Here is a 22,220-nt window from a genome sequence, read left to right as displayed (position 1 = left end):
CTCAACAAGTCTGGTTCATCCTTGGGAGCAATTTCCAAATGCCTGAAGGTACCACGTTCATCTGTACAAACAATAGTAAGCAAGTATAAACACCATGGGACCACACAGCCGTCATACTGCTCAGGAAGGAGACGCGTTCTGTCTCCTAGAGATGAACGTACTTTGGTGCGAAAAGTGCAAATCAATCCCAAAACAACAGCAAAGGACCTTGTGAAGATGCTAGAGGAACCGGGTACAAAAGTATCTATATCCACAGTAAAGCAAGTCCTATATCGACATAACCTGAAAGTCCACTCAGCAAATAAGAAGCCACTGCTCCAGTGCTGCAAAGAAAAAGCCATATCTCAGACTGGTCAATAAATATAAAAGATTAAGATGGGCAAAAGAACACAGACACTGGACAGAGGAACTCTGCCTTGAAGGCCAGCATCCCGGAGTCGCCTCTTCACTGTTGACGTTGAGACTGGTGTTTTGCGGGTATTACTTAATGAAGCTGCCAGTTGAGTACTTGTGAGGCGTCTGTTTCTCAAACTAGACACTCTGATGTACTTGTCCTCTTGCTCAGTTGTGCACCGGGGCCTCCCACTCCTCTTTCTATTCTGGTTAGAGCCAGTTTGCGCTGTTCTGTGAAGGGAGTAGTACACAGTGTTCAAGATCTTTCGTTTCTTGGCAATTTCTCGCATGGAATAGCCTTCATTTCTCAGGACAAGAATAGACTGACGAGTTTCAGAAGTGCTTTGTTTCTGGCCATTTTGAGCCTGTAATCGAACCCACAAATGCTGATGCTCCAGATACTCAACTAGTCTAAAGGCCTGTTTTATTGCTTCTTTAAATCAGAACAACACTTTTCAGCTGTGCTAACATAATTGCAAAAGGGTTTTCTAATGATCAATTAGCCTTCTTAAATGATAAACTTGGATTTGCCTACACAACGTGACATTGGAACACAGGAGTGATGGTTGCTGAGAAATGGGCCTTTGTATGCCTATGTAGATATTCCACTTTAAAAAATCTGGCATTTCCAGCTACAATAGTCATTTATATTAACAATGTCTAAACTGTATTTCTGATCAATTTGATGTTATTTTAATGGGCAATTTTTTTTTTGCTTTTCTTTCAATAACAATGAAATTTCTAAGTGTCCCCAAACTTTTGAACGGTAGTGTACATCTCGTTTGACCAGCGTTGTCAGGTCACTCCGGTTTCACACTGACCGTGGTGTGCAGAAAGTAGCCCATCACAACTTTTTCCAACTGATCTGTCTATAGCGCCTGCTAAATTCAGGGCATCAATGTTGTTGCGAAAAGAAGCAAAACTTTTGTAGTTCTCGATGGCTAACGTTATATCTTTCAAAACAGCTGCGGTAAAAAGGACTATCAACATATATTGAGCAGCTGACATTATAGACAGAAGCACGCTACATGGCAGACCAATCCAAACTCATCTCCCGGCATGTCCAGCCCATCCATTATGTCAGCCAATCATGGCTAGTGGGAAGATTCCTGTCTTTTTCCGTGGCTAAACCAACTAGGCTCTTAATTTAACCATTTTATTTGTATTTACAGATGGAATACAAGTTTGTTATTAAGGCACATGAAAGTTCACATGAAACGTATTTTGCTATAAAAAAAAATAAAGCCGTTCAAATGCCTCTCCTGTGAAGTACTGACATGCGACATATGCCTAGCTTCCTGAAACGGGTCACATATTGACATGAATATACACTGGGTGTACAAAACATTAAGAACACCTGCCTAATATTGAGTTGTACCCCTCCCTTTTTACCCTCATAACAGACTCAATTTGTTGGGGCATGGAATCTACAAGGTGACGAAAGTGTCCAACAGGGATGCTGGCCCATGTTGACTCCAATGCTTCCCACAGATGTGGTAAATTGGCTGGGTGTCCTTTGGGTGGTGGACCATTCTTGACACACACTGGAAACTGTTGAGCATGAAAAACCTAGCGTGAAAAAGTCACACCAATAAGGGATCATAGCATTCACTTGGTCAGTCTGTGTCATGGAAAGAGCAGGTGTTCTTAATGTTTTGTACACTCAGTGTACATTATTCAAGTTAAGATGAAATGTCAAATCAATATGCAGTGCTTAGGCCAGGAGTGGATAAATAACCAATGATAATGACGTTAGCAGCATGAAAGGTCTCTGGAAGACACAAGCAAAACGTGAGGATACAGTACTAGCCTATAGATTTATGTAAATTGAGTGAGCATAAAACAGGTATAGATGAGGTACTGTAAATGTCTGGGGTCATTCTGGGTTTGAAGCCATTATTTTAATACGATAGTATTTTCATCTGTACAATGCATGGCCTTTCAGCTCTTCTGCAGACATATTTACTGGTCCTCAACACATTAAAAGGGAGTGCGTGGTCTTATGGGGGCACGGGGCAGTCTTATGGGGGCACGGGGCAGTCTTATGGGGGGACCGGCGCGGGATTATGGGGGACCGGCGCGGGATTATGGGGACTTGGCAGTCTCAGCTGCTGTAAAAACACTGCCGTAAATAAGGGATAAAACATAATGACCCTGGGTGACGCACAGGCGCCTCAATTTGCTTTAGCCTTCTTCTGAAAAGAAGGTGAAGCAGGTGCTGACTGCTGAGAGGAAAGGGGTGAATTAGGGGTGACGTAGTTACCCCCCTCATCATAAAAATGCTCTAATGTACTGTAGATCTGATCTCTTGGTCCCGTGTGGCTCAGTTGGTAGGGCATGGTGTTTGCAACGCCAGGGTTGTGGGTTTGATTCCCACGGGGGACCAGTACGGAGAAGAAGAAAAAAATGTATGAAATGTATGCATTCACTACTGTAAGTCGCTCTGGACAAGCGCGTCTGCTAAATGACTAAAATGTAAAATCTCTAAAGTAGTCCTTCTCTCAGTCTGTCCTTGGCTCCATTACTTCTTTCGCCTGCTTGTTTGCTGTGACAGATTTGTTCCTAGTGTGAAATGTTAAGCATTGGTGGAGTTCCCTTCCGTTTAACAAGTGGACTCTGTCCACCCCTCTGGTGTCCTTGGCTAGCCCTCAGTGCACTGCTGTTCTAGAATAATGCACAAGGATTTGCTGAGGTAGAACAAATGTTAAAAATCTTGGATTTAGGCTACACTGGCTTTTAATCATTTATTTCTAATCTCAGAATGATACATTATGTTTCATCCATCTAATGTCAAAGAAAGTCACCTTTTAATATGGGGCAGATGTTCAGTGATCAATTTATACATTGATTATCAATTTCTCATATCACACATTGTCTCAGATTAGAGAATGATGCGAATAGCTGACTTCAACAATTGCTAGGCTATTTGGAGGAGATATAACTCAGTAACAAGAGGTTTTATTTTTTCCCTTGGCGTAAACTCTCCACATCTAAAAACAGGCTTCACAATATATGATCTACCAGGCGCTGAAAGTACAAGATCATGAAACACAAGAGCCATTTTTGTGATGTACTGTATCTGGTGGCAGCTCTGTACATTAATTTTCGCTAGCACGGCAGCAGACGTGGAGCAGACAAATCAGACTAATCTCAGTATAACAGCGTGTTGTGCTATACTGCGCTGGCCACCCCACCCACACACTGAATGTTAAACACCATGCAATAAACAAGACAGCCCGAAAAGCTGAAGGAGCAGCCTGAGCACAAAATACACAATTAATATTTGCTCCTCAGTCCTGTTTGGGATGCAGGTTAATGGGGATTAAAAGTGATTCTGAGCAGAGACATGTAATAAGACTTTCAGCTTTAGTTCCATGCGCAGAATAAAAATTGGCGTTGCTCACCACATTCCAGCAAAAGAATAGTCAGTCATTCTGGTGTCAGCCTAGTTTAAACCACCTAAAGTCTTCTAATCTCAATTCCCCCCAAATGTGTCAGGAGGAAATTAGGCCTAGATTCAGTTCACACTTCACAGCTAGCTAAATTGACAGCCATTCAAGAGGCATGGAATGGATGTTCCATTTAATATTCCGGCTGCTACTTTCAATATAGCTGTTAGTACAATGATACAGTTTTAGCTTAGGCTACATCCTGTTGTGTTGGGAGGTAACTGTAGTGACTGTGACGACCCTCCCACTCTGCCATATTCTCTCTGTTCTTGTTTCCTTATTAGGATGCCGGTGGGCGGAGTTGGAAGGGTCGTCAGCTAAATGTGACATTTATGTGACATTATATGCTAGCTTGAAAAATGGGTGTCTGATTATTTCTGGCCGGGTACTCTGCTGACATAATCTAATGTTTTGCTTTCGTAGTAAAGCCTTTTTGAAATCGGACAGTGTGGTTAGATTAACGAGAGTCTTGTCTTTAAAATGGTGTAAAATAGTCATATGTTTGAGAAATTGAAGTAATAGCATTTCTAAGGTATTTGAATAACGCGCCACGGGATTCCACTGGCTGTTGAGTAGGTGGGACGATTTCGTCCCACATACCCTAAAGAGGTTAAACAAATCATAATGATCTTCATCAGATGACAACCCTAGGACATTATGTTATACAATACATGCATGTTTTGTTCAATCAAGTTCATATTTATATCAAAAAACAGCTTTTTACATTAGTATGTGACGTTCAGAACTAGCATACCCACCGCAAACTTCCGGTGAATTTACTAAATTACTCACGATAAACGTTCACAAAAAACATAACAATTATTTTAAGAATTATAGATACAGAACTCCTTTATGCAATCGCTATGTCCGATTTTAAAATAGCTTTTCGGCAAAAGCACATTTTGCAATATTCTGAGTAGATAGCCCAGCCATCACGGGCTAGCTATTTTGACACCCACCAAGTTTGGCCCTCACCAAACTCCGATTTACTATTAGAAAAATTTGATTACCTTTGCTGTTCTTCGTCAGAATGCACTCCCAGGACTTCTACTTCAATAACAAATGTTGGTTTGGTTCAAAATAATCCATAGTTATGTTCAAATATCCTCTGTTTTGTTCGTGCGTTCAAGACACTATCCGAAGGGTGACGAAGGGTGACGCGCCCGACTCGTTTCGTGACAAAAAAATTCTAAATATTCCATTACCGTACTTCGAAGCATGTCAACCGCTGTTTAAAATCAATTTTTATGCGATTTTTCTCGTAAAAAAGCAATAATATTCCGACCGGGAAACCCTGTTTTCGTTCAAAGACGAAAAAATAAAAACATGGTGTCGCCTCGTGCACGCGCCCCAGTCTCATTGTTCTCTGATCGACCACTATCCAAATGCGCTACTGTTTTTCAGCCAGGGCCTGCAAAGGCATCATTCAGCGGTTTGGTGCCTTCTGAGAGCCTATGGGAGCCGTAGGAAGTGTCACGTTACAGCAGAGATCCTCAGTTTTCAATAAAGAGAGTGTAGAAGCCCAAGAAATGGTCAGAGAGGGCACTTCCTGTAAGGAATCTTCTCAGGTTTTTGCCTGCCATATGAGTTCTGTTATACTCACAGACACCATTCAAACAGTTTTAGAAACTTTAGGGTGTTTTCTATCCAAAGCCAATAATTATATGCATATTCTAGTTTCTGGGCAGTAGTAATAACCAGATTAAATCGGGTACGTTTTTTATCCGGCCGTGAAATACTGCCCCCTACCCTAGAGAGGTTAACACTTTTTTTGGGTTACGGCATGATTCAATATGTGTTATTTCCTAGTTTTGACATCTTCACTATTATTCTACAAGAAAAACCCTTGAATGAGTAGGTGTGTCCAAACTTTTGACTGGTGCTGTACATTTTTTTAATTAATTTGCAAACACTTCTAAAAACCTGTTTTTTGCATTGTCATTTTGGGGTATTGTGTGTAGACTGATGAAAAATAATTAAATACATTTTAGAATAAGGCTGTAACCTAACAATGTGAAAAAATATTCAGACCCCTTCTCTTTTTCCACATTTTGTTACAGCCTTATTTTAAAATTGAATAAAGTATATATTTTTTCCTCATCAATCTACACACAATACCCCATAATGACAAAGCAAAAACTGTTTTTTAGACATTTTAATCAATATATAAAAACATAAAACTGAAATCACATTCAGACCCTTTACTCAGTACTTTGTTGAAGCACTTTTGCAGTGATTAGAGCCTCGAGTTCTTGGGTATGACACTACAAGCTTGCCACACCTGTATCGCCCAATCTGCAGATCCTCTCAAGCTCTGTCTGGTTGGATGGGGAGTGTTGCTGCACAGCTATTTTCAGGTCTCTCCAGAGAAGTTCGATGGGGTTCAAGTCCGGGCTATGGCTAGGCCACTCAAGGACATTCAAAGACTTGTCCCGAAGCCACTCCTGCGTTGTCTTGGCTTTGTGCTTAGGGTCATTGTCCTGTTGGAAGGTGAACCTTCGCCCCAGTCTGAGATGCAGAGATAGTGTTTCTCCTGGAAGATTATCCCATCTCCACAGGGGAACTCTGGAGCTCTGTCAGAGTGACCATCTGGTTCTTGGTCACCTCCCTGACCAAGGCCCTTCTCCCCCGATTGCTCAGTTTGGCAGGGCGGCCAGCTCTAAGAAAAGTCTTGGTGGTTCCAAACTTCTTCCATTTAAGAATGATGGAGGCCACTGTGTTCTTGGGGACCTTCAAATGCTGCATCATTTTTTTTGGTACCTTTCCCAAGATCTGTGCCTCGACACAATCCTGTTTCGAAGCTCTACGGACAATTCCTTCGACCTCATGGCTTGGTTTTTGCTCTGACATGCGCTGTCACCTGTGGGACCTTATTTAGACGGGTGTAACGGCCGTCGTAGTGAATGGACCAAGGCGCAGCGGATTGAGTGCTCATCTTTAACTTTTATTGAACACTAAACAAAAACAAGAAACCGAACGACAGCTAGACAGTTTTGCAGGCTACACACACAGCAATGCAAAATCAACTTCCCACAAAAGACAGGTGGAAAAAGGGCTACCTAAGTATGGCTCCCAATCAGCGACAACGATGTACAGCTGTCCATGATTGAGAGCCATACCAGGCCAACACAAAGAAATACACAACATAGAATGGAACATAGAAATATAAAACATGCAACAAAACAAACACACTCCTGCCACGTCTTGACCAAACTACAATACCAAAATGACCCCTTTTCTGGTCAGGGTGTGTGCCTTTTCAAATCACGTCCAATCAATTGAATTTACAAAAGGTGGACACCAACCAATCAAGTTGCAGAAACATCTCAAGGATGATAAATGGTTAACAGGATGCACCAGAGCTCAATTTCGTGTCTAATAGCAAAGGGTCTGAATACTTATGTAAATAAGGTATCTGTTTTTTATTTTTAATAAATTAGCCAACATTTTAAAAAAAACGGTTTTCTCCCTACTACAATTCCAGGGGGTTGCCTGCCTCTTATCTGAGGCATGAGAAGCCATGCCTTTCTCACCTGCTGATTTCCTCCCCAGAAACAGGGTTGGGCATCAGGCCTGGTTCCTCCCACTGCTCACAGCCTAACCCAACACTGCTGTGCTGGCTGGCTGGGGGCTGGCTGCTAGCTCCAGGCATAAGCAGCACTTTTCCCTTCTCTGCTCGGTCTTCAGAGGCTTCCTCTGACCCAGCTTCAGCACAGTCTCCTGGGACCAGCCCACAGGAAACTGCTCCTCTCAGTCAGATCATGACTGATAGCCAGCCAGCCAGCCCCCAGCCAACCAGCCCCCAGCCAGCACAGCAGTGTTGGGTTAGGCTATGAGCAGTGGGAGAAACAAGGCCTGATTCCCAACCCGGTTTCTGGGGAGGAAATCATCAGGTCAGAAAGGCATGGCTTCTCAACCTGTTGATTCCGATAAGAGGCAGGCAACCCCCTGGAATTGCTATGAGACTCGAAATTGAGCTCAGGTGCATCCTGTTTCCATTGATCATCCTTCAGATGTTTCTACAACTGGACTGGAGTCCACCTGTGGTACATTCCATTGATTGGACATGATTTGGAAAGGCACACATCTGTCGATATAAGGTCCCACAGTTGGCAATGCATGTCAGAGCAAAAACCAAGCCATGAGGTCGAAGGAATGTGTTATACCCCCAATACATGCTAACTAACCTCTGACCATTACAATAACATGGGAGGTTCGCATTTTTGGGCTGTATGATATTTGTGCATCTGTAACTTTCTCACTCTTCATTATTCACGATTTATTCAGGACTATCCGTAATCATGGTAGCATCCACATTAATGTAGAAGAGTTTAGAAACATTTTATATAATTTTTTTACAATAAAAGTTACTCAAATTATACAATACATTATTTACCATTAATTTCTATTGGGCACAAAATAATCTGAAACATAAAACCAAACAAACAGCAAATCCAATACGTATTTTTAATGGAAAAACACTTTCAATGTAAACTTAAACCAGATATAAACTATGTAGAAAAGGACCTACATATTTTTTTTACAATCTTTGAGAACTAACTATCACCTAAATAAAAGTCAGACAGTCAGACACAATTGGAAATGCCAAAAACAATGAAATTAGTAGGGCTGTGACGATACCATTGTCGCAATATTTTTTTACATGCCAAAAATCAAAACATGAAGCTGACCATACTCTTTTGTCCTTTAAAAACCTGCTGTATGTAAAATATTGTTTGCTATAAGTTTGGGAAATAAATAAATGTTGACTCAGGATGACAATATAATGATGTTTGTTTCCAACATCAGGGCTGTTTTCCTAAACTTAAATCCACTTTGTGTTTTGTTTTCTTTCCACGATATGAGCGAGTATCGCGATACTGATATCCTCCAGCCCTAGAATTTAGATGTATTGATTTTGATATTATGTTTGCACAAAATAACACAGCATTGCCATGGCAAAATGCATAGAATTACAGGAAATTTGCTTTAAAACGGCAAAAATTCTCAGCTCCATTAAAGAATATGTAGAATCACAGGAAATGTCCTTTAAAACAGCAACATTTTCTCCAAATTCCATGCCCCCTTGCCTCGCCCCTTGTTGAACGAGAAAAAACCCTGGTAGTTACTGTCATGAATGGATTTCTGCTGTGATAGTGGAATCCCATGCAGTTAAGCATGTTAGGGGAAGAGTCAGGACGAGAACAGCCTTGTAACAACCATAAGAGGAGATGCTTCCTCACCAGTTGTTCAGAGTTAGGCCTAAGCTCCAGTCAGCATTTATTAAAATGGTTCACCTCCAAAATAATTTATCAGATTACTTTTGCTATGGGAGGTTGATAAGGGAGTAAGCCTATCATCAAATTTACAAGCTGAACACACACTGGTTTTTCTTATGATATTACATCCAAACTGTCAACGTGGGCCAACATGGCTTGCCTATCATTCAGTTTACTGAAGCACACAACTTGAGCGACAGGTAGCGGTTAGACCATTGGGCAAGTAACAAAAAGGTCACTAGATCGAATCCCGAGCCGACAAGGTGAAAAATGTGTTCATGTGCCCTTGAGCAAAGCACTTAACCCTAATTGCTCCAGAGTTGCCGTTAATAATGTAAGACCCTGGCCATGACACCGCTCTACAAGGATCTCTCAGGGGGTGCTGGGACATGCAAAAAACACATGACCAATTTACACATACATGTGTGAAATAGGTCAAATATAAACACAGACCAAATTATTGTCATCAATATGGATTGTGGGCAAGGCTAAATCACAGTGGAAACCACTGTCAAAGCTGAGCCAATGGAAGTGTCGGGAACAGACTACACTCAAGTTACTCTCTTTAGACAACAGGCTATTCAACAGAATAGTGACATCATCACATGACTGAGGCATTTGTATATTTTCTAGCCAATCTCTTCCCATCCCCCTTCCATCGGCTAACAACAGATCCTCTCTTACTCTTAACAGTGCAGATAGTCCTACACGTTTTAGGCTAATATGTATCCCCTAATATCATCACGGATTGTCGTTCATGCAAATCAAAATCCTGATTAGGAATCATTAGCCTTTTTCAATTGAACCGCAGCAGGAAATCAATTCACCTTAGAAATTAACAAATTATAGAACCCAGAAGTGATGACATTTAGCCTAGTGTCATTCAAATCAGTTCAAGTGTCGTCAAAAAACAACAACTGAATACTCTCTCATTAGAAGAGCAACGGTGACATAACAATTCAGACAATACTGGCTGAATTGAAGCGTGTGGGTGGGTTGAGAAAGAGAGGATGTTAATCCTGTTTGCTAAAGGCATTAATGTAGCCTTGCTAGCACACCTCAATATTTCAGAATAAACAACAAAAGTTAAAGATGCAATATGCAGAAATAGCTGTGCCTTTTCCTGGTTGCTAAAATTCTAAATCATTTTCCTAATTTCTGTTTATGTGCCAAAACAAGCTGTGTAGAGAATCATTGTACCATCTAAACCACTGAAATACATTTTTATTAAACCAAAACTCTTGTATTTTCAGCTGGTGTACAAAACCAAAAGTAAAAGACGCTAAAACGGAACTTAAGAACGGGAAGCATAGAAATACAGCACATAGAACAGATCTACCACTTCTTAGACTTGCCTTCAATGAGTGACAGATCTACAACACACATTTCTATGTGAATTTGGTCAGATCGTCCAAAAAGTTACATATTGCAGCTTTAAGAAAATGATTTATTTTGGGAACGAGAGTAGTACACTCAATATACTGTCCCCAGTCGTAAAACCTTGTCCACCTACACTTCAAACTCAATTCAGATGCACACAAGTCTCTGTTATGAAGAAACCTGTAAGTTCTGAGTAGACTTCCCCCAAGGTTCTATCACCAGCCTTGTGATGTGATCACTCCAGTCTCAGAGGGCCCAGTAAGTAGGCTGTCACATGAGTTGGATGGTAGGTATACAAGAATTGGAGGACAAGCAGCTCAATGCCTACACTGTTCTGGAATGAGCTTGAGCAACAGTGTGACTCTTTATAAGATTAATGGCTGGGCAACTAGTCAGGCCCTAAATTCCCTGCCACCAGTGAAGGCTACTGAGGGGAGGACGGCTCATAATAAATATCTGGAATGGAGTCAATGGAATGGTATCAAACACATCAAAGACGTGGTTTCCATGTGGTTGATGCCACTCCATTGACTCCGTTCAGGACATAATTATGAGCCGTCCTCCCCTCAGCAGCCACCACTGCCCTGCCACCCATAGCAATAAGAAAAAGTGACTTGCAACACTATGTCCGTCTTTTAAACCCTTCAAAAAAGGACCAAAACCTAAAGAGGGATTTTGGAAAATAGGTCCTTTGTAGCAATTCCTGTTGATGGTTGGTTGAGCACCAGCCTTGACCAACAGGGACCAGGCCCTTTGCCCTGGCACACCGTGTTTAAAATGGCCAGTGGAGGTAAGGAGATTGAACATCAGAATAATCCAGTGGGCAGCATTGTGTTGCGGTGGTAGTGTGAGCTTCTCTGTGGATTAACCCCAGCAGCAGACAGCCAGGCACATCCACAGATAGCCAGGCTCAGCAGCAGACAGCCAGGCCCATCCGCAGATGGCCTGCGGCTGGGCTTGACTCACAGACAGCCAGGCCCAGCCGCAGGCAGCCAGGCCCAGCCGCAGACAGCCAGGCCCAGCCGCAGACAGCCAGCCGCAGACAGCCAGGCACAGCCGCAGACAGCCAAGCACAGCCGCAGACAGTCAAACCCAGCCGCAGACAGTCAAACCCAGCCGCAGGTGAAAGGGAGAATGCAGTAATCCCACTGGAAGCCAGCACAAGGCTATAGCCTGCACCCCATGGGGCGTAGTAGTGTGGGATGTCCAAATTTGCTTAGAATAAACAGTACAGTACAGATTCTGTCTCCATTTCCTTACAGTAAACACTTTAGAATGTAATTATCTGTTTAGGCTCCTACATATCAGTCTCTTGGCACATAAAGCAGAGTCATGAATGTAACAGAAGAATGGTGCATGACATTCCTTACCTTTAACGAGTCGAAGCAGGCAATAACTCTTCCATTTTCAACCTGGCAGCTCGTTGGTGGGTGTGCAAATTTGCATTCCTCATCACTCCGTGAGCAAGTTCCTCTCTGAAACTGCCGACACACTTCCAATGTCAGCCATTTTGTGTCCCTTATTGAAGATATATTGAGAGCCATGTCAAGAGGTTCCAATCGAACGCTGCCAGTCCAATGTATCAGTTGAGTTGACTCTTAACTCAAAAAACGGCCACACATAAAAAAAAGTTCACAACTTTTGTCTCTGATTAGTGGTTGAAAAGTTCTCAAATCATATGAAGCAACCAGACTGGCCTCACTGCATCAGCCGGGAGGAAGGCTAATCGATCAACGAGCAATCACTCATCAATCAGTTTGCACCAATGGGAGACCTCTGGAAGGTTTGAGGGCTTGCTCTGTGACACAACTGTGTGTCTATACTCCTCCACTGACAAGGACGCTCTCATTAATGGTATGTCGAGGCAATGGAGCTCCTTGAAAGAATATTAATGAAGACTTGCCTGGTATTGACTTTGCCAACTTCTCACAATTTGTGCTTTGGTAGTTCTCCCCTCCAGTAAATCTTTCTCCTTGGGATACCTTAGCCACTGGAGTCGTTCAGAAATGAATTGGAAGCGGATGAAGATTTGCAGCTGAAGTATCCCGTCACTGCTCAGGCCTGGCCTAGAAGGGAGGGTTGGCTTCCCATGCACATTTAGACCAGAGAGCAGGTTGAAGTTGGAGATGTTTTCTGAAAAGCACTTTCTGTTGGTGATCTGGAAGATAGGAAAGAGTTATTTGTTTAAAATACAATTAGTACTCTTATTATACTATAATTATTGCTATACTATAGGCTTACTTTCATGTTATGCTGCTCGAGTGGCTAAGGCCTCTTTTCAACTGATGAAACTGAGGCAATCTCAACGCTACAGTTGTGAAAGCAGGGTGGGTTACAGCATAGCAGTGTTTACTCTGGACAAATGTGTAGCAGTGGGGGGGGAAAAAGGTTGAAGGGGGGGTATGTGAATTTTTAAAGGGACATTATACTCCAAAATGAATCAAAATAAAAGAATGCTGATACCATCTAAAATAGAATGTCCACCTCTAGAAATTAGCCCAATAACACATTGTTAAAATTATTATAACATATTGGACCATGCACTGTATTTAGCCTATGCATGGTCCATATTATCAGGTATGCTATTAGCAATAAACATTATCAGCTGTAGCCTAACTGATGCAGCAAAGTACAAATAAATAGGCTGAAGCATGGAGTTCCCTATCTGCATTTACCCTATTGGGCTAATCATTAGCCAGATCCCAAATGTGATATTTTAACTAGTTATTATCCTATTAATACATTTTATTTGCCAAAAAACTTTCATAAACACAGTTAATATAATGTAGGCCTATCTGTTAGGGTAACACACCCCATGGCCTGTACTTCTCACATAAACCATGTCATGCCACAATTACTCTTGCTCAACTAAAAATATAATCTGTCTCATCACAATTTAAGTCACTCCCCCAAAATTGTTTTGAGGTAGAGTGGCATTGTACCCCCAAGTTACCCTACAATTGACCAGTGTTACATTTAGCCCCTCTCCCCTATGCTCTCACTGCTAATTGCAGAACAGTAACATGCTTAACCATGCTGCTGCTAAACACTCTGGGTTTAAAATGGCGCAGTTCACGCATATCTAGGAGTTGAGAAATAAATAATGTAGGAATGGTAAGCTGGAAACCCCCTCTTTTTAACAAAGGCCATTAAAACTGCTGTTTTTGCAAGTGCAATAAGTTATGGTATTCATAACTGAAATGCACTACGAGAAAAATATCTCAAGAACAAGCCGACTAGGTAAACAGAAACTATTCTACTATGGGGTCGTCAGATTTTTCTATTAAATTACTTGAGGAAAAGTAAACGTGGACTGTTCTACCATCTTCAATGTGCGCCTCGGCAGGAATATTTTTTCATGTTCAGTATTTTCTTTGCATGGCGGCAATGATTTTGCCAATTTCCTGCAATTCTCAGAATTTCTTCATGGAGCCGAGATACATTTTTGCAGTTTTAAAGCTCATTTCCAAGGATTCTACATATTCTGTCATTCAACTGAGAGAAAACATTGCAATTTTAAAGATCATTTCCTGCAATTCAATGCATTTTGTGTTATTTTGCTCAAACTTAATACCAAAATCAATACTGTATAACTTCCCCTGACTGTCTAGCTTTTATTTTGGTGATTGTTAGTTCTCAAAGATTAATTAATTTAAAATTATATAGGTCCATTATCTTTTCTACATACAGTGCATTCGGAAAGTATTCAGACCCCTTGACTTTTTCAACACTTTGTTACATTACAGCCTTATTCTAAAATTGATTAAATAAATAAAAATCCTCAGTCTACACACAATACCTTATAATGACAAAGCGAAAACAGGTTTTTAGACATGTTTGCAAATGCATAAAAAAATAAAAGCAGAAATGGCTTACTTTCATAAGTATTCAGACCCTTTGCTACGAGACTCGAAATTGAGCTCAGCTGTATCCTGTTTCCATTGATGATCCTTGAGATGTTTCTACAACTTGAATGGAGTCCACCTGTGGTAAATTCAATTAATTGGACATGATTTGGAAGGGCACACATATGTCTATATAAGGTCCCACGGTTGACAGTGCATGTCAGAGCAAAAACCAAGCCATGAAGTCGAAAGAATTGTCTGTAGAGCTCTGAGACAGGATTGTGTCGAGGCACTGATCTGGGGAAGGGTACCAAAACATTTCTACAGCATTGAAGGTCCCCAAGAACACAGCGGCCTCTATCATTCTTCAATGGAAAAAGTTTGGAACCACCAAGACTTTTCCTAGAGTTGGCCTCTCCGACCAAACTGAGCAATCGGGAGAAGTGACTTGGTTAGGGAGATGACCAAGAACCAGATGGTCACTCTGACATAGCTCCAGAGTTCCCCTGCGGAGATGGTAGAACCTTCCGGAAGGACAACAATCTCTGCAGAACTCCACCAATCAGGCCTTTATGGTAGAGTGGCCAGACAGAAGCCACTCCTCAGTAAAAAGTAAAAGCCCACTTGGAGTATGCCTAAAGGACTCTCAGACCATGAGAAACAAGATTCTCTGGTATGATGAAACCAAGACTGAACTCTTTGGCCTGAATGCCAAGAGTCACGTCTGGAGGAAAACTGGCACCATAACTAAGGTGAAGCATGGTGGAGGCAGCATCATGCTGTGGGGATGTTTTTCAGCGGCAGGGACTGGGAGACTAGTCAGGATCGAGGGAAAGATGAACGGAGCAAAGTACAGTCGTGGCCAAAAGTTTTGAGAATGACAAATATTAATTTCCACAAAGTTTGCTGCTTCAGTGTCTTTAGATTTTTGTCAGATGTTACTATGGAATACTGCAGTATAATTACAAGCATTTCATACGTGTCAAAGGCTTTTATCAACAATTACATGAAGTTGATGCAGAGTCAATATTTGCAGTGTTGACCCTTCTTTTTCAAGACCTCTGCAATCCGCCCTGGCATGCTGTTAATTATCTTCTGGGCCACATCCTGACTGATGGCAGCCCATTCTTGCATAATCAATGCTTGGAGTATGTCAGAATTTGTGGGTTTTTATTTGTCCACCCGCCTCAAGGATTGACCACAAGTTCTCAATGGGATTAAGGACCCAAAATATTGATGTTTTGTTCCCCGAGCCACTTAGTTATCACTTTTGCATTATGGCAAGGTACTCCATGCTGGAAAAGGCATTGTTCGTCACCAAACTGTTCCTGGATGGTTGGGAGAAGTTGCTCTCGGAGGATGGGTTGGTACCATTCTTTATTCATGGCTGTGTTCTTTGGCAAAATTGTGAGTGAGCCCACTCTCTTGGCTGAGAAGCAATCCCACACATGAATGGTCTCAGGATGCTTTACTGTTGGCATGACACAGGACTGATGGTAGCGCTCACCTTGTCTTCTCCGGACAAGCTTTTTTCCGGAAGCCCCATACAATCGGAAAGGGGATTCATCAGAGAAAATGACTTTACCCCAGTCCTCAGCAGTCCAATCCCTGTATCTTTTGCAGAATATCAGTCTATCCCTGATGTTTTTCTTGGAGAGAAGTGGCTTATTTGCTGCCCTACTTGACACCAGGCCATTCTCCAAAAGTCTTTGCCTCACTGTGCGCGCAGATGCACTCACACCTGCCTGCTGCCATTCCTGAGCAAGCTCTGTACTGGTGGTGCCCCGATCCCGCAGCTTAATCAAGTTTAGGAGACGGTCCTGGCGCTTGCTGGACTTTCTTGGGCGCCCTGAAGCCTTCTTCACAACAATTGAACCCCTCTGCTTGAAGTTCTTGATGATCCAATAAATGGTTGATTTAGGTGCAATCTTACTGGCAGCAATATCCTTGCCTGTGAAGCCCTTTTTGTGCAAAGCAATGATGATGGCACGTGTTTCCTTGCAGGTAAAAATGGTTTACAGTGGAAGAACAATGATTCCAAGCACCACCCTCCTTTTGAAGATTCCAGTCTATTATTCGAACTCAATCAGCATGACAGAGTGATCTCCAGCCTTGTCCTTGTCAACACTCACACCTGTGTTAACGAGAGAATCACTGACATGTCAGCTGGTCCTTTTGTGGCAGGGCTGAAATGCAGTGGAAATTCAGTTACTTTGCATGGCAAAGAGGGACTTTGCAATTAATTGCAATTCATCTGATCACTCTTCATAATATTCTGGAGTACATGCAAATTGCCATCATACAAACTGAGGCAGCAGACTTTGTGAAAATGTATTTGTGTCATTCTCAAAACTTTTGGCCACGACTGTACAGTGAGATCCTTGATGAAAACCTGCTCCAGAGTGCTCAGAACCTCATACTGGGGCAAAGGTTCACCTTCCAACAGGACAACAACCCTAAGCACACAGCCAAGACAACGCAGGAGTGGCTTCGGGACAAGTCTCTGAATGTCCTTGAGTGGCCCAGCCAGAGCCCGGACTTGAACCCGATTGAACATCTCTGGAGAGAGACCTGAAAATAGCTCCCTACCAACGTGACAGAGCTTGAGAGGATCTGCAGAGAAGAATGGGAGAAACTCCACAAATACAGGTGTGCCAAGCTTGTTACGTCATACCGAAGAAGACTCGAGGCTGTAATCGCTGCCAAGGGTGCTTCAACAAAGTACTGAGTTAAGGGTCTGAATACTTATGTAAATGTAATATTGCAGTTATGTTTTTGTTTTTTATAAATGTATAAACAAATCTAAAAAACAGTTTTTGCCTTGTCATTATGGGGTGTTGTGTGTAGATTGAGGGGAAGAAAATTATTGAATCAATTTTTTAATAAGGCTGTAACGTAACAAAATGTGGAAAAAGTAATGGGGTCTGAATACTTTCCGAACGCACTGTTCATCTGGTTTTAGTCGTTTAGGTTTACACTGAAAGCGTTTTTCCTTCCCGAAAATGTATTTTTTTTAAAACAAGTTTTATAATTTGGATCCGCCTAAGGGTTTCCATGGCAGAAAAATCCCTGTCTCTGATATGTTGTTTTGACATTACAAGAGATGTGCATGCGTTTTCTGTGATAAATCCACAGCCCAGCCACCAGCCTCACACACAGCAGCCATCATCTAATCAGAGTGACATATTTGACTGACTAATGCTTCTGACCTTGAATCTGTGTTCAGCCTTTGACTTATGACATTTTCATTCTGTGCACTCCATCTCCAGGCAGCTTTTCTATTCAGACCGACAAGTCCAATAAGATAAATGTATCAATATGCTTGGCGGGAGCCAGAGCAGCTGGGGGTACCCCAGGAGAAGGAGCCCAAAAAGAGTAAAGGTCCCTGAGTCTAATAGTCACAGGCAACGATATACATTTTGTTGACATCCTGGAAGGGCAGAAGAGATTAAAATGTTAGCCTCAATGTCAGCATGATATTGCTGATGAGACTATTTTTGGGGAGGCATGGCCAGAGCTACTGAATGCATTTTATTATGCTACATCATGAACAAAAGGTTGAAGGTAAATAAATTGACACCTAAGCTACTTACAATTGAAGTAAATGATTAAAGTGCCAACAACAATATCCTTCACATTCTAACTGCTGTCGCTGGTGGGAAAAAAAAGTAGGACATCAGGTCACAGAAAAAAAATGACAATTTAATTAATAGACAGAAATGTATGTAATTGGGGTAATTGTGATATCTGTTTCTTTCTCAAGCAACTTTAAATAGCTTGTAAGGACTAACTGAAGGTAGGCTTGCACATCTCTCGTGAGAGGTATTATTCTATTGTAAACAGTAAGTCTTCTGTATTTTCTGTACTGTAGAGAAAGTGTGTGTGGTTTTGCGGTTATTAACAAAACATATCAGGGCAACGGAAATACAGAAATGCAACAGTATCACTGAATAGTTTGACCTTTATTTTAGTGTGGGAGGCTCTGCACTGCAACACTTGTGAATTCAGTTGGAAGGTTGTCAGTGAGAGAGAGACACTTATTTTGCTCCTGGCCTATCCTGCTTTGCAGTAGTCCTGGTTCTGTTCAGCTCCTGGTTTTGAGTGTTTATACTTATCCCGGGATGCCCTAAAACACGGGATGCCCTAAAGACAGCTGGATTCCCTAAAGGTAGATGTAAAATGCAAATTAAGGGACAGCCTTAAATAATCCTATGGACCAGAGAATGACACTTAGACACTTAAAAATAGCCTACTTTCCTACAGACTGAGAGACTGATCTCATGAAAAGATTGACTCTAGTTTGATAACATGTGAGAGGTCTTGGCAAATTTCTCATTAAATTTGTTAATGGAGTCAAATTATCCGCTGTGTATACAAATTAAACTAGGTCTAGGCCTATCTATAGATTGATGGGCTAGTTCGGTCAGTGTGAACTCTGGCATCCTGTTATGTCTGTTTGGGATGAGCAACTGGCTCTAGGGCCTAACAGTTACAGAGGTTACTACTGTAAACCATCTAGCTTTCAGCCAGGCACAATGCAGGTAGCTATTTACTGAGTCTGCAGGAGCATGAACTTCATATTATAATAGTCTTAACTACCAACTGAACTGGCGTGACTTGAATTTTCTTCATGTGTAACGATCGTCGTAAGGAAGAGACCAAGGTGCAGCGTGGTAAGTGCTCATGATTACATTTTATTTATACTCAGAACACTAAACAAAATAACAAACAAAGGAAAACGAACGTCACGTTCTGCAGGCTTTCACTGAGCTGTACAAAAACAAGATCCCACAACTGAAGGAGGGAAAAAGGGCTGCCTACGTATGATTCCCAATCAGAGACAACGATAGACAGCTGCCTCTGATTGGAAACCATACTCAGCCAAACACAAAGAAATATATGACATCACACCCTGACCTAACCAAACAGAGAAAAACGGCTCTCTCAGGTCAGGGTGTGACATATTGTTACTAAGGCTCCAATCACACTGCTGTATGAGACAATCAGCAGTACTTACTGTATCTACAGTAACCACGGAGACCAAACTAATACAACATTAAATAAACCCTTCCTATAGTGTATGCTGTAAATTTCTTGGCTTGAGATTTTTATATTTTTTTAATTAAGTTTAGCTTCCAAAACAGTTTGAAATAGCACTGGTTTTGAGTGAAAATAAAAAGTTGTCATTCAAGCACTGCTGTCAAATAATGTATTTGAAAGTTGCAACATTAATAACTTCCAATAAAAAAAGATCATAGTCTAGCTTCAATAATTATCCTATAGTACAGGAGAACTAGTGATGGGGAAAGAATCGATTCAGCTACATATCGCAAAATCATTTTGGACGATATTATATCAATACTTCGTTTTTTTGTTCTGATAGGCAGTGTTAGCTAGCGCTAGTCGTCTGTAACTGCCCCAAAACTCAGGTATTTTTAAACATATAGTTTGTTCTCCATCTTATTTTTAAAGTGAGCCAACATGTTTTCAGCATTTTTATTCCCATGACCCATCAAAACAAATTTTCTCATACTCTCACTTGTCTCTCTGCAGCAGACATATACAGAGCACTGCGTTTGGAACAGCAAATTGCAATAAAATGGCAGCATCGAATCGCAATGCATACTGTATAGAATTGCAAGAATCGTGATAATATCGTATCGTGAGGTCCCAGCCCTAGAAAAAAAAAAACTGTACACCAGCCCAACCTACAACTTTGTATTGGGAATGTAGAGTAGGTAAACCTTCCATGTCCCTATTTGTGACAGTCCTTCTCCAGTTACTTTCCTTGGTGTATTCTGTCTGTGTTTGCATTGATGACAGGTTAACGAACACCTGTTGCCTGAGAGAATAAATCATGCTTATGAGATGTGTTGGCCCTCAGTCCTCCACAACCCTGTACATAACACTCCTACAAACCTTGTAAAAAAACACACACACACACACACACACACACACAGTTAAAGTCAGTCAGACACAGGACAGACAGCCTGGGTAAGTAGTGAAACGCCACAGGAAGTTGCAGAGCAGGCAGGCATAAAGGGAGCACCTTGTTCTTTCCTGGCAGGATGGGAGAGGTACATTCCCCACACTGACCAGCTAAATTTGAACATTTGAGATAAACAACCATTATAAGCAGCAGCAATGTCAAGAGAAGCAGATTCTAACCATCTCTACGAGTGAAGTCCCCTATCTCTCCCTCTCACCCATGGTATGCAGCAGAATGCAGCAAATTCCTTTATGAACTAGTCAGGAAAACAGAGGAGCCAGGGAAACAATCCTCTCACCTCATGCAGTGTTGGAGCTCTCCAGTCTTTCTAGCCTCCACCACAGTCTGGGTTAGCAGTCCGACTTCTCCTAATTACTTTCTGTCTAAATATAATCACCATATGTATAGTTGTGCTCGGGCCCATGCCTAGACAGGGATTTTCTTTCCACGACAGTGCAGTAAAAGACTGTCTGCTTAACTCTCTGGCTGAAACAATTCCAGCCACCCCTTTTCCTGCCTGCCCACCCACCTCCAGGAAGACCCTCCCAGCAGGCTCTGGCCAATAGCATATCAAGAACAGATTTGCTGTGCAAAAAAATGGCTGAAAGGCTCAGACTGACAGCCAGGCTAGCTGCAGACACTGATCTGATGCCAAACCTGTATGCTCTGTTGATAAGCATTATTACCCATGGATGCTGCTGAGGGGAGGATGGCTCATAAAAGTCTGGAACGGCACAAATGGAATGACATCAAACTCATGGAAACCATATGTTTGATGTATTTGATACCATTCCACCGATTCCGATCCAGCCATTACCATGAGCCAGTCCTCCCCAATTAAGGTGCCGCCAACCTTCTGTGATTATCTCAGATGATCTCTAGACCCAAGTCTTAACATAACTCCTCCTTTGATTTGGAAGCATTATTGTTCACTGTTACATATAAATACATATAATAATTTACTAAACTAAATATTGGATGTGTAATCAAGAACATCTCTAACATAACAGCACTTTCTCCACTAGCTTATTCAATGCTTTCTCATAAGGTGGACAACCAAAAATGTTTACACTGGCAAAAGGTTTTTAACGTAAACGTCTCTCTATTTAAAGTCTTCCCCCCCACCCACTTTGAAGCCGAAAACCAAGAGATGTCATCAAAGTAACTTGTAATGTAAGTTTATAGCTGGCAATAAACAATAAACACCAACAATAAACAATAAGTATCGGTATCTGAAGTCTTGGGAGCTACCGTTACTGTATTCATCATGAGCTAGCAAGGAAAATAGGCTACAAGCTATCTACCAAAGTCAGTGAACGAGCTACCACCACACGTCACAGCTAGCTAGCTACTGTATAGTAGCTGGAACTTTGATAGCTAGCAAGCGCTAACATGACAAGCAGAATATGCTAGCTTCTGTACTCCAATTTAGCTAGTCTCTTAGGGATAACACTTTATTACTAGGTACTCACTTTTACTAACCTGCAATACATGACACAACAAGTCTGGGGGGACATAGCGAGCTAGCGCGCTAGCAAGACAACATGTCTGACAAGGTGAAGCTAGCGTTTCTACCTGCTTACCTCATCATCACGTGAAGTAAAGAGGACAAGGTGCTGTTCAATGGTCCACTTAATTATTGTCGTATTACCTAGCTATAGACACTTTCAGAGGAAAACAACCAGGTGCCTGATTTCTCTTCGTTACTTTGTAGCACAGATTTGACACAAGCAACAAGCATTTGACAGCTCGCTCTACGACTGCCAGTTTGATTTATTTGAAGGGTAACATTCTGGCACAGTATGCCAATGTGCATACTAAAATCTGAAGATTCGTTGGAAATATGAATCTTTTTGAAATGTTAACAGATATGGCACGTTATTTT

At 41.7% G+C, this 22,220-nt stretch overlaps 1 protein-coding gene across 11 annotated transcripts in view; it reads right to left on the bottom strand.

Annotated features, from left to right (window-relative positions):
* The window catches only part of LOC106582447 (muscleblind-like protein 2a), a 48,200-nt gene extending 25,980 nt beyond the window's left edge, over window positions 1-22,220 (bottom strand). For 10 of the 11 annotated variants that reach the window (XR_006761233.1, XR_006761234.1, XR_006761231.1 and 7 more), the window contains exons 1-2: window positions 21,919-22,220; window positions 11,872-12,659 (exon numbers count right to left, since the gene is read on the bottom strand). Coding sequence is in view for 8 of the 11 variants with exons in the window: in XM_014165562.2 (XP_014021037.1) it covers window positions 11,872-12,045 (174 nt within the window). In the remaining 3 variants the exon portion in view is untranslated. Of the gene's footprint in view, window positions 1-11,871; window positions 12,660-20,633; window positions 20,852-21,918 lie in introns of those variants that run through there. The other variant, XM_014165563.2, reaches the window with a different exon arrangement.

The sequence above is a fragment of the Salmo salar genome, chromosome ssa21, assembly GCF_905237065.1.
Source record: "Salmo salar chromosome ssa21, Ssal_v3.1, whole genome shotgun sequence".
NCBI classification, from domain to species: domain Eukaryota; kingdom Metazoa; phylum Chordata; class Actinopteri; order Salmoniformes; family Salmonidae; genus Salmo; species Salmo salar.
The sequence above is the reverse complement of the archived record's forward strand: the minus strand, read 5'-3'. Positions and strand labels throughout refer to the sequence as shown.